Consider the following 11,695-nt stretch of genomic DNA (forward strand, 5'->3'; position numbering starts at 1 on the left):
AGCAGCAAGAGCAAAACTCTGTCTCAAAAAAAGAAAATTAAGGCCGGGCGCGGTGGCTCACGCCTGTAATCCTAGCACTTTGGGAAGCCGAGGCGGGTGGATAACGAAGTCAGGAGATCGAGACCATCCTTGCTAACATGGTGAAACCCCGTCTCTACTAAAAATACAAAAAATTAGCTGGGTGCAGTGGCGGGGCCTGTAATCCCAGCTACTCGGGAGGCTGAGACAGGAGAATGGTGTGAACCCGGGAGGCAGAGCTTGCAGTGAGCGGAGATGGAGCCACTGCACTCCAGCCTGGGCGACAGAGCGAGACTCCGTCTCAAAAAAAAGAAAAGAAAAAAGAAAATTAAAAGTGGGTATTGTTGTAAGCTGCTGAGTTTATGGTAATTTGTTACATGACAATAGAAAATGAACACACTTCACAGTGGACTCCAAGATCCCCACGAAAGGGAGCTTCTCTTTGATCTCCTTAACCTCCTGATCTCCACAGGACCCAGAGCACAAGAACGTCCCTTCTTCTGCTTCTAGTTCCACTATCTAGAAAAGAGAGGGGGAGCCCAGCTCTTCATTCCACTCCCACCCACAAACTCCCAACTTTCTGGCCCTCAAGGGGTGACCAAGGAAGTCGCTCCACTTGGCTTTTCACAAACAGCCTGTGCCCCACCAGGCTCAGGAGGGCAGCTTGACCAATCTCTATTTCCAAGACCTTTGGCCAGTCCTATTGATCTGGACTCCTGGGCAGGCAGTTGGACCAACGGACAGACGCCATGAGGGCTCTGCTGCTCCTGGGGTTCCTGCTGATGAGCCTAGAGTCAACACTTTTGGTGAGTGCTGTGGGAACCAGGATTGTCCCAGGATGGTTCTGGGGTGTCGCTACCACAGCCATGAGCCACGGCCTGTGCTCATGACCTGTGGGTCCAGGTGACTAGGAGGCCTATGTGGAAAGGTGAGGCCAGCCCTGAAGGCCCAGGCAGAGGAGACAGACAACCAGACTGGGTGGATACAAGGGCACAGCCTGCATTTCTGGGGGAGATGGGCCTTAAGAAGACAATGGGGGCCAGGCGTGGTGGCTCACGCTTGTAATCCCAGCACTTTGGGAGACCAAGGCGGGTGGATCATGAGGTCAGGAGATCAAGACCACGGTGAAACCCCATCTTTACTAAAAATACAAAAAAAAATTAGCCGGGCGTGGTGGCAGGTGCCTGTAGTCCCAGCTACTCGGAGAGGCTGAGGCAGGAGAATGGCGTGAACCCGGGAGGCGGAGCTTGCAGTGAGCCGAGATTGCGCCGCTGCACTCCAGCCTGGGCGACAGAGCGAGACTCCATCTCAAGAAAAAAAAAAAAAAGAAGACAATGGGAGGAGGTAGAAAGGATTTGGGTCTTGGGAAGAAATCCCTGCATTTCTGGGCTGTGAGAGGAAGCTGCAGACTAGCAACAGATCGGTGGCAGGCTATGACTTCTAGTCAGTTCCCTGCCTTCTTCTCTCCCTTGTAGATTCCCCCTTGGAAAGCCCCCAAGGAGCATAAGTACAAAGCTGAAGAGCATACAGTCGGTAAGCGGCCTGGCTCCTCCTCCCGAGAACCCTTGGGTGGGGATGTGTATGGTGCAGTGTGTGCAGTCTCAGGGCAGTCTAGCCTAGTCCCTACCTGGTGCTAGGTCTCATATCCATGGGCACCAGAGTGATCATGAGCTGTGTGATCCTTGAGGGCAGGGCATGGGCTGTGTCTAAGTGCCCACGAGCCTGGCTCGGAGCAGGTGCTTGAGATATGTGCTGCTGGCGCCATCACACCTGGGATCCTGCCGGCCTTCCTCAGTTTCCCCAGCTTCTCCCCTTCTTTTCCTTTCCCCAGTACATTTCGTGGGCATCATTCATGCCATACAGAGGCCAGGGCCTTCAATGGGCAAGGAAGGATCAAGAGCTGGTCTCTGGCATTTGAATGCCTCTGAATCCCGGCTTTATCACTTACGAGCTGGGTGACTTTGGGCGAGTGATTTGAGTTCTCCAAGCTTCAATTTCCCCTTCTGCGAAACAAGGTTGATAATAGTAAATCTCTTAGGGTTGTTGAGAAGGGAAACCCATGTGAGGTATTCAGCCCAACACCTGGTGCATGGAAATGCTTTACAAATATTAGTTTTTATTATTAAACTACCTTTTAGATGAGGGGTACCTGCCATTTCCCCCTTCCTCAAGCTCTGCCATAGCTCCCCATTGCTTTCATTCTTCCAGACACTAAATTACCTAGATACCAGGCACGGTGGCTCATGCCTGTAATCCCAGCACTTTGGGAGGCCAAGGCCAGTGGATCATGAGGTCAGGAATTCGAGACCAGCCTGGCCAACTTGGTGAAACGCTATCTCTACTAAAAGTACAAAAATTAGCCAGGCATGGTGGCATGCGCCTGTAGTCCCAGCTACTCGGGAGGCTGAGGCAGAAGAATTGCTTGAACCTGGGAAGTGAAGGTTGCAGTGAACGAAGATCACACCATTGCACTCCAGCTTGGGCAACAGAGCAAGACTCCGTCTCAAAAAAAAAAAAAAATTCACCTAGAGCGTGGCACATAGCAGGGCCTGTGAACCAGATGGACCCTCCTCTGGTGGGCCTGACTTGGTGGGGTTGAGTCCCTAAGCATGGCGTTGAGGCCTACACATTCCAACCCTGGACTCCCTCAGCCTCCTCTCTTCACCCCACACCCAAAAGTTTCTCCTCTTTCTTGCCTTACCCAACCTTGGTGCCCTATCCTTGACTAATCCCCTGCCTAAGGTCCCCCTCCTCTCCGTCCGTCCATCCCATTTGCATCTTTTTTTTTTTTTTTTTTTTTTTTTGAGATGGAGTCTCACTCTGTCCCCTAGGCTGGAGTGCAATGGCGCGATCTTGGCTCATTGCAACCTCTGCCTCCTGGGTTCAAGCGATTCTCAGCCTCAGCCTCCCGAGTTGCTGGGATTACAGGCACGCACCTTCATGCTCGGCTAATTTTTGTATTTTTTAGTAGAGACGGGGTTTCACCATGTTGGCCAGGCTGGTCTTGAACTCCTGCCCTCAGGTGATCCGCCCACCTTAGCCTCCCAAAGTGCTAGGATTACAGGCGTGAGCCACCGCCCCTGGCCCCCATTTGCATCTTAAAGGTCCATCTCAGATCCATTTCCATTTACAGTCCTGGTTCTGGTTTGGTCCTTGGCAAGTGCACTTTGCCTTTAACAAAATAGCGGCAAAAGCTTATTGAGCAGGTACTTTGTGCCAGACACTGCTCAGCATTTCACGGCATTATCTCATGAAGCCCCACGACAATTCCTCTGAAGAAGACACAGGCAATTCTCATTATTCGCGGTGGTTATGTTCTATAAAATCACAGTGAACATTGAACTAGCAAACAGTATTAGGTTCCTGTGAGCCTCTGTTCACAACATTTTCATCAACCAACAGTATATAATCTTGTTTTATGTGATTCTGTTTAAAGACGTTTTATTTAATATATGTGTTGCTGATTCATCAGTGCTAAGCTGATGGCACTATAGCTCACACCTGAATCAAGTCTATTTAACACACGCTTTCTCCCTAAGGTAGCCTTCTTGTGCTTAGGAACTACACAGCTCTTCAGCAGTAGGCTCAGAGGCCATTTCCAAAAGCAAAATCCCCAGCAAAAGCACAAAGTGTGAAAAGCGTTGCACGAAGTAGACTGAAAAGGACACTGGTTCAATAGGAGAGCTGACGCCTTGTTGAACCTTAATTGGGAATGTGCAAATTTTTCACTGCTCTGTGCATGCCCACAAATGGCCATGAAAGCATTTCAAGTATTGACTTGGGAGTTACAAATAAAATTTAGCAAGTAGGCACATTCTCAAATACAGAACCAGAGAATAATGAGGATCAACTGTACTATTATTACTGCCATTTTACAGATAAGAAAACCAAGGCTCAGATCAGAGTGGTTAACAGTGACTTCAACATTCAACAAGTATTATTAAGTGCCTACTTTGTGGCAAGTGCTCTTCCTGGCCTTGGGACTGCAGACTTACCCAAGGTCACACAGCTAGCAGGTGGTGGAGTCAGGAGTCTACTCCAGCTATCTGATTCCTGAACTCAACTTTTTTTTTTCTTTAAGATGGAGTCTCGCTCTGTCGCCCAGGCTGGAGTGCAGTGGCGTGATCTCGGCTCACTGCAAGCTCTGCCGCCCGGGTTCACGCCATTCTCCTGCCTCGGCCTCCCGAGTAGCTGGGACTACAGGCACCTGCCACCACACCCAGCTAATTTTTTGTATTTTTAGTAGAGACAAGGTTTCACCATATTAGCCAGGATGGTCTCGATCTCCTGACCTCGTGATCCGCCCGCCTCAGCCTCCCAAAGTGCTGGGATTACAGGCTTGAGCCACCGCGCCCAGCCCTGAACCCAACTTTTAAAGCAGAAAGTTTTCGATGCACAGCGACCTTTTTGAGGGTCTGTCCTTTTCCTGACCAGACCCTGAGGGACAGTGCCTGCGCAGTTGAGTACAGGGGAAGTCCTCAGAGAGTGTGTTGTCCCTGCAGTTCTCACTGTCACCGGGGAGCCCTGCCACTTCCCCTTCCAGTATCACCGGCAGCTGTACCACAAATGTACCCACAAGGGCCGGCCAGGCCCTCAGCCCTGGTAAGACTACGCAGGGGAGTTGGAGCAGGGGCCTGGGAGACATGGACCCTGCCTGTCCTTCTGTCCAAGGAACTCTGCTTGGACAGAGAGTGGACTGTGATAGAGGAGGGTGGGCCAGGCCCCTGGGTAGAGCAGGGAAGCCTTGTCTCTTTCTACAGGTGTGCTACCACCCCCAACTTTGATCAGGACCAGCGATGGGGATACTGTCTGGAGCCCAAGAAAGTGAAAGGTGCTACACACAGCCTCTGGGGTGGCCCTGGCCTCTCTCCTCCCGCCTCATTACTCTCCTGGTATCACCAGCCCCCCCACACCTGGGATTCTGGGCCCAGCCCCTTCTCTCCCTCCACAATACCCTTTGGAAGTCCAGAGGGAGAGTTCTGGGAAGGAGTGGTCCCATTTTGCAGGTGGGTAAACTAAGCCTTGGAAACTTGGAGTAGCAAGGTCACAAGGCAAGTAGATTCAAGTAGGGCCTTGATCCCCAGCTGTCCGACTCAGCTCCCTGCTCTTCCTTCCACCATGTCCATCTCTCAGACCACTGCAGCAAACACAGCCCCTGCCAGAAAGGAGGGACCTGTGTGAACACGCCGAGCGGCCCCCACTGTCTCTGTCCACAACACCTCACTGGAAAGCACTGCCAGAGAGGTGAGGAGATGCCAAGGACCTGGGCGGGTTGCTGGGGGACAGGGGCAACCCTGGGCCTACAGAAGAGGTCGCTGGATACGTGGAGACTTGGCATGGTCCTAGACTCTCCTGAGACTACTGTCCCTCTTTGTCCCCAGAGAAGTGCTTTGAGCCTCAGCTTCTCCGGTTTTTCCACGAGAATGAGATATGGTATAGATCTGAGCAAGCAGCTGTGGCCAGATGCCAGTGCAAGGGTCCTGATGCCCACTGCCAGCGGCTGGCCAGCCAGGGTGAGCAGATGGTTGGGAACGGGCCAGGGAGGAGCGTCAGGAAGACAGGCTGGCAGGAGGCCGGGTGGTGTGCAGGGAAGGAGAGCTCTCTCGGGGGGGTCTTTAGGCCCGGGGGTGGCTCACTGCGTTCCCTCCCCAAGCCTGCCGCACCAACCCGTGCCTCCATGGGGGTCGCTGCCTAGAGGTGGAGGGCCACCGCCTGTGCCACTGCCCGGTGGGCTACACCGGACCTTTCTGCGACGTGGGTGAGTGAGGGTTTGGGGAAAGCAGAAGGCCAGCCCCTAGGTGGGACGGGCTTGCCAGGAAGGAGGTGGGAGAGTGCGGAAAGCGGCTGAGAGGGAGGCAGCAGAGCCCAGTCCTGGCTGCCCAGGGAGCCCCCTTTCTCCTCAGACACCAAGGCGAGCTGCTATGATGGCCGCGGGCTCAGCTACCGCGGCCTGGCCAAGACCACGCTCTCGGGTGCGCCCTGTCAGCCGTGGGCCTCGGAGGCCACCTACCGGAACGTGACTGCCGAGCAAGCGCGGAACTGGGGACTGGGCGGCCACGCCTTCTGCCGGTGCGCCGCGTGGGGCTGGGTGACCCCTCCGCCCCAGGGCTCTGGGCTCCCGGCGCTCTAACGGCGCCTCCTCCTGTGGATACAGGAACCCGGACAACGACATCCGCCCTTGGTGCTTCGTGCTGAACCGCGACCGGCTGAGCTGGGAGTACTGCGACCTGGCACAGTGCCAGACCCCAACCCAGGCGGCGCCTCCGACCCCGGTGTCCCCTAGGCTTCATGTCCCACTCATGCCCCCGCAGCCGGAACCGCCGAAGCCTCAGCCCACGACCCGGACCCCGCCTCAGTCCCAGACCCCGGGAGGTTAGGGAGTGGCGGGGGAAGGAGGAGCCGAGAGGGCGCCGGGCGAGCTAGATTCCCGCCAGCCGGCCGTGGGCTCGTCGTCCTCAGCCCTGGCTCCTCCACAGCCTTGCCGGCGAAGCGGGAGCAGCCGCCTTCTCTGACCAGGAACGGCCCACTGAGCTGCGGGCAGCGGCTCCGCAAGAGTCTGTCTTCGATGACCCGCGTCGTTGGCGGGCTGGTGGCGCTGCGCGGGGCGCACCCCTACATCGCCGCGCTGTACTGGGGCCACAGTTTCTGCGCCGGCAGCCTCATCGCCCCCTGCTGGGTGCTGACGGCCGCTCACTGCCTGCAGGACCGGCGAGTACCCGCCCGCCCAGCGCCGCCCCAGGGGCCGCGGCTCCTCCGTCTCCCAGCGCGACTTCCACGCTGCACCCGAACCCGTGCCCTACCTTCTCCCGCCCCACCCTTCTTTCCACGCCCCTCTGGAGCTCCCGGGGAGGAAGCTGGAACACGGGATGGGGTTCGGGAGCAGGGGGCTTCCCCAGAACGCTTGTGGCCAGGTCTGAGCGCGCTGCCTCTCCCCTACCACCCCCGCAGGCCGGCACCCGAGGATCTGACGGTGGTGCTCGGCCAGGAACGCCATAACCACAGCTGTGAGCAGTGCCAGACGTTGGCCGTGCGCTCCTACCGCTTGCACGAGGCCTTCTCGCCCGTCAGCTACCAGCACGACCTGGGTGCGTGGGGGCGCCCCGCAGGAACGGGAAGAGAGCTTGGGGCCCCGGCATCCCCGCCTCACTCTCCTCTCCGCCCGGGTTAGCTCTGTTGCGCCTTCAGGAGGATGCGGACGGCAGCTGCGCACTCCTGTCGCCTTACGTTCAGCCGGTGTGCCTGCCAAGCGGCGCCGCGCGACCCTCCGAGACCGCACTCTGCCAGGTGGCCGGCTGGGGCCACCAGTTCGAGGGTAGGCACAACTGCTAGGGGCAGGGGTAGGGGAGAAGCCCTTTGATCACTGGGTTAGGCGGGAGAAGCCCGCGACTTTGGTATCGTTCCGGGTGCCTACAGAATGGGTGGCGCTGACCTGATGGGTTGTGAGAATGTGTAGGTGAATCCCAGGTAGAATCCCAGGGCCTGGCATTCACTGCTGGGATCCCCAAATCTCCTGGGGATACAGGGAGAATCGAACTTGCTCTTGGTTCCCTCAGGGCGCCGGGCTGCAAAGGCCAACTAGGACGCTGGCCCCGCGCTCCGGGCTAGTGTGGGAGCCAGGTTCTGCGACTCTGGATGAGTGGTGGGGGTGGGGTTTCTGTTTCCGCTCCGCCCATTCAAATCCTGGCTCTTGTCTGGACCTCAGCTTCCTTGCCTATGAAATTGAATTAATGGCACCTCCTCCCCCTCGGGCTTGCTGCGAGAGAAGAAGGGCATGAGTGGGTTTACAAGCGCCTGGCGCAGCTTTGTCCACCGTCCGGGCGGCGAGCGTTGTCAGATGGGGTGTGAAGAAGGCGCTCTGTGTTCGCAGGGGCGGAGGAATATGCCAGCTTCCTGCAGGAGGCGCAGGTACCCTTCCTCTCTCTGGAGCGCTGCTCAGCCCCGGACGTGCACGGAGCCTCCATCCTCCCCGGCATGCTCTGCGCAGGGTTCCTCGAGGGCGGCACCGATGCGTGCCAGGTGAGCTCTTGGCCCGGTTGGCGCCCTTCCCCGAGGCCGTCAGGCACAAATCCCAGGTCCAGAGCGCTGAGCTGCGTGTTTCCGACCCAGGGTGATTCCGGAGGCCCGCTGGTGTGTGAGGACCAAGCCGCGGAGCGCCGGCTCACCCTGCAAGGCGTCATCAGCTGGGGATCGGGCTGTGGTGACCGCAACAAGCCAGGCGTCTACACCGATGTGGCCTACTACCTGGCCTGGATCCAGGAGCACACCGTTTTCTGATTGCTCAGGGACTCATCTTTCCCTCCTTGGTGATTCCGCAGTGGGAGAGTGGCTGGGGCATGGAAGGCAAGATTGTGTCCCATTCCCCCAGTGCGGCCGGCTCCGCGCCGGGATGGCGCAGGAACTCAATAAAGTGCTTTGAAAATGCTGAGAAGGAAAGCTCTTTTCTTCATGGGGCCCGCCGGGAAATGCCAAGACAGAAAAGCGATTCACAGCTTCTCCACAGCTCTCAGAGAACAAGGTCTATGAGATCTTAACGTGCAAAATCTAGATGCCGGTCCAGCTAATGTTTACTGAGCCTAGGATGCTGTATACCAAGCCCTGTGCAAGGAGAAGCTGCTTGTTATTCCTTATGAGAAACTCACTAACATTTTGTTTACAGAGCAATAGTTCTCAGACCATACATTAAGATCACTTGGGAAGCTTTTTGAGCCAATCTATGCCCAAGTTCCACCTCAGACCAATTAAATCAGTATGTCTAGGGATGGGGCATGGGTAGTGGTATATTTTTAAAACTCCCCAGATAATTCCATGTATAGCCAAGGTTGAGAATCATGGTTAGAAATACTTAGCATTGGCCGGGCGTGGTGGCTCACGCCTGTAATCCTAGCACTTTAAGAGGCCAGGGCAGGTGGATTGCTCAGGAGTTCGAGACCAGCCTGGGCAACACGATGAAACTCAGTCTGTACTAAAATACAAAAAATTAGCCGGGCACGGCAGCGTGCGCCTGTAGTCCCGGCTACTCAGGAGGCTGAGGCAGGAGAATCACTTGAACCGGAAGGAAGGAAGGAAGGGACGGAGGGAGGGAAAGAGAGACAGAAAGAAAAGAAAAAAGAAAATAAAAGAGAACAAAAGAGCATTGACTGTGGCATGGACCCTAAGGGCTGGGTGACATATCGTTGTCCCCACCCCAACACGCACTAGTGTAGTGGGTCTCAGAGTCCCTTGGCTAGCAGTGCCATCACCAGGGAACTTGTTACACATAACAAATTCTCGGGCTACACTTCATACTGCTGAACAGAAAGTCTGCGGTGGGGCCCAGCAATCTGTTTAACAGCCTTGCGGGGGATTCTGATGTTCTCTCATGCTTGAGAACCACAATCTGGGGGTTGAATGGTTGGTTCCCTTACAAGTGGAGGTCTGGCTGTCCAGACACAGCATCCTTCTGTTCACAAAACCAGCTTTTTAAAATTAAAAAAAGACTGGCCAGATGCGGTGGTTCATGCCTGTAATCTCATCACTTTGAGAGGCTGAGGCAGGAGGATTGTTTGGGCTCAAGACTTCCTGACCCGCCTGGGCAACATAGTGAGACCTCATCTCAAAAAAAATTTTTTTTAATTAAAATTTGTTTTTTCTTTTTTAGAGACGGGGCCTCGCTCTGTGGCCCAGGCTGGAGTGCAGCGACACGATCCTATAATAGTTTACTATAATCTCGCTACTGAGTTCAAGCGATCCGCCCGCCTCGGCCTCCCAAAGCGCTGGGATTACAGGAGTGAGCCACTGGGCTCTACCAAATCTATCCTACAGGATAACCTTAGAACTGCCCCGGAACTAAACGCCCACGCCCCACGTGCCCCAGCCTGGGTGGTAGCTCCGGGACGGCGCCTTGTGTGACGTCACAGCCCTGCCCAGCATGCGTCACAGCGCCGCAGGCCTTCCCCGCGTGGCGCCTCTACGTTGCCCCGAGAGGCGCGAGGCGGCGGGGCGCACTCGGAGCGCGATGGGCGACTGGAAGGTCTACATCAGTGCGGTGCTGCGGGACCAGCGCATCGACGACGTGGCCATCGTGGGCCATGCGGACAACAGCTGCGTGTGGGCTTCGCGGCCCGGGGGCCTGCTGGCGGCCATCTCGCCGCAGGAGGTGGGCGTGCTCACGGGGCCGGACAGGCGCATCTTCCTGCAGGCGGGCCTGAGCGTGGGGGGCCGCCGCTGCTGCGTCATCCGCGACCACCTGCTGGCCGAGGGCGACGGCGTGCTGGACGCACGCACCAAGGGGCTGGACGCGCGCGCCGTGTGCGTGGGCCATGCGCCCCGCGCGCTCCTGGTGCTCATGGGCCGACGCGGCGTCCATGGGGGCATCCTCAACAAGAAGGTGCACGAACTCATACGCGGGCTGCGCATGCAGGGCGCCTAGCCGGGCAGCCAGGCCGCCCACTGGTAGCGCGAGCCAAATAAACTGTGACCTGGGCGCGGCTGGCTCCTCCTCCACTTGCGCGGTGGGGGGAGTTGTAAATAAGGACACTGGTTACCTGGTGGAGCCGGGATTTTGAGTCTAGAGGCTGCCAGGCTCCTGTGCCCTCCACCCTGCTCTCCCATGGACGCCTCGCAGAGGCTCCTGGCCTGACTGCTGCTCCTTGGCGCCTTCCCAGAGTCCTAGGGACTCCGCAGCTGAGGAAGAGTCCAAGGGTGGGGGCTTCTCAAAGTCTGTTTCAGCCTTAGCGTCCTTTCTCACAGATATTCCCACACATTAGGCAGGACAAGTAAAGGGAGCCCCCTCCCCATCCCGCGAACGCCTCTCCCCATCAGGGTGTCAGGCTGGAGGCCGATTTGCTCCTCCCCCCTCCACTCATACCTCAAGCACTAGCAAGGTGTGAGTGGGTGACAGGATGGGCTTGGTGGCTTGTAAAGCAGTTCTGGGGCTCACAGGCCTCTGCATCTCTGCCCACATTCCTCCAAGGGGGGCCCACTGAGAGGGCACATGTCCAAGACCATCACAACTGGGTCTGAGACCTTACATCCTGCCTTCCCCAGGCCTTCGCAAAGGCCCCGCAGGAGTCCCTGGACTAGAGGGAGGAACTCTGGCATCCCTACCCGGGAGTCTCACTCTGCAGGCCTCAGTTTCAGGGTGACCTATGGAGGAGGGGGAATTGAAAAGCTTGGGTGAGTTTGAGGCCTGGTTTATTGCCCAAAGATAGTGGACAAAAGTGGGAGGGAGGGTGTCTGGTCCCTGCCCTCCATGTGCTGGGGCCCAGGGCGTGGTCTCTTTTGCCCACCACCCCCCCCTTCCCGCCCCCTCCCCCAGCGGCCCTGATGGCAGACCCTACCTGTCACTTATTCTGGAGCCCTGATCTTATCCCAGCAAGAAGGAGTGATGTGTGGCTGAGGTGGGTGAATTTAGAGGGCAGAGGGAGACCAGAGGAAGTTCAGCCAGGTGGGGGTCAGGGGTTGGGGGTGCAGAATCCTCCTTACACTTGCCTTGGGGGTGTCCCCAGGCCTAGGAGGGGCTTCCAGGGAGTTTGAATTGTGGTTTGGACTCACTAAGGTAGGGCCAGGCAGATGGTTGGGGTGAGCCTGCAGGGCTGGCTTCTCTGGAACTGCACCTGGCCTGGGCAGGGCAGGCTGCTTTTGCAGCCAGTCTTTGAGGGGAGATGGTGCTGCTGAACCCCATGGCTTGGTCTTCCCT

The 11,695-nt window shown here is 57.0% G+C and overlaps 2 protein-coding genes across 2 annotated transcripts; both read left to right on the top strand.

Moving 5' to 3' along the window:
- The first annotated feature begins 730 nt into the window (after positions 1-730).
- On the top strand, positions 731-8,443 carry F12 (coagulation factor XII). Its single transcript, XM_032158707.2, has 14 exons — positions 731-824; positions 1,494-1,551; positions 4,521-4,620; positions 4,779-4,849; positions 5,152-5,262; positions 5,400-5,531; positions 5,672-5,776; positions 5,922-6,087; positions 6,173-6,390; positions 6,495-6,726; positions 6,967-7,103; positions 7,187-7,330; positions 7,886-8,034; positions 8,125-8,443. The coding sequence occupies exons 1-14, from the start codon at positions 768-770 to the stop codon at positions 8,290-8,292; spliced, it is 1,848 nt and encodes a 615-aa protein (XP_032014598.1). The 5' UTR covers positions 731-767; the 3' UTR covers positions 8,293-8,443.
- A 1,484-nt stretch (positions 8,444-9,927) lies between these two features.
- PFN3 (profilin 3) lies at positions 9,928-10,480 on the top strand. The gene has a single exon (XM_032156007.2). It carries the CDS (start codon positions 10,013-10,015, stop codon positions 10,424-10,426), a length of 414 nt encoding a protein of 137 aa, XP_032011898.1. The 5' UTR covers positions 9,928-10,012; the 3' UTR covers positions 10,427-10,480.
- The last annotated feature ends 1,215 nt before the right edge of the window (positions 10,481-11,695 follow it).

This window comes from Hylobates moloch, unplaced genomic scaffold, assembly GCF_009828535.3.
Source record: "Hylobates moloch isolate HMO894 unplaced genomic scaffold, HMol_V3 SCAFFOLD_6, whole genome shotgun sequence".
In the NCBI taxonomy this organism is placed as follows: domain Eukaryota; kingdom Metazoa; phylum Chordata; class Mammalia; order Primates; family Hylobatidae; genus Hylobates; species Hylobates moloch.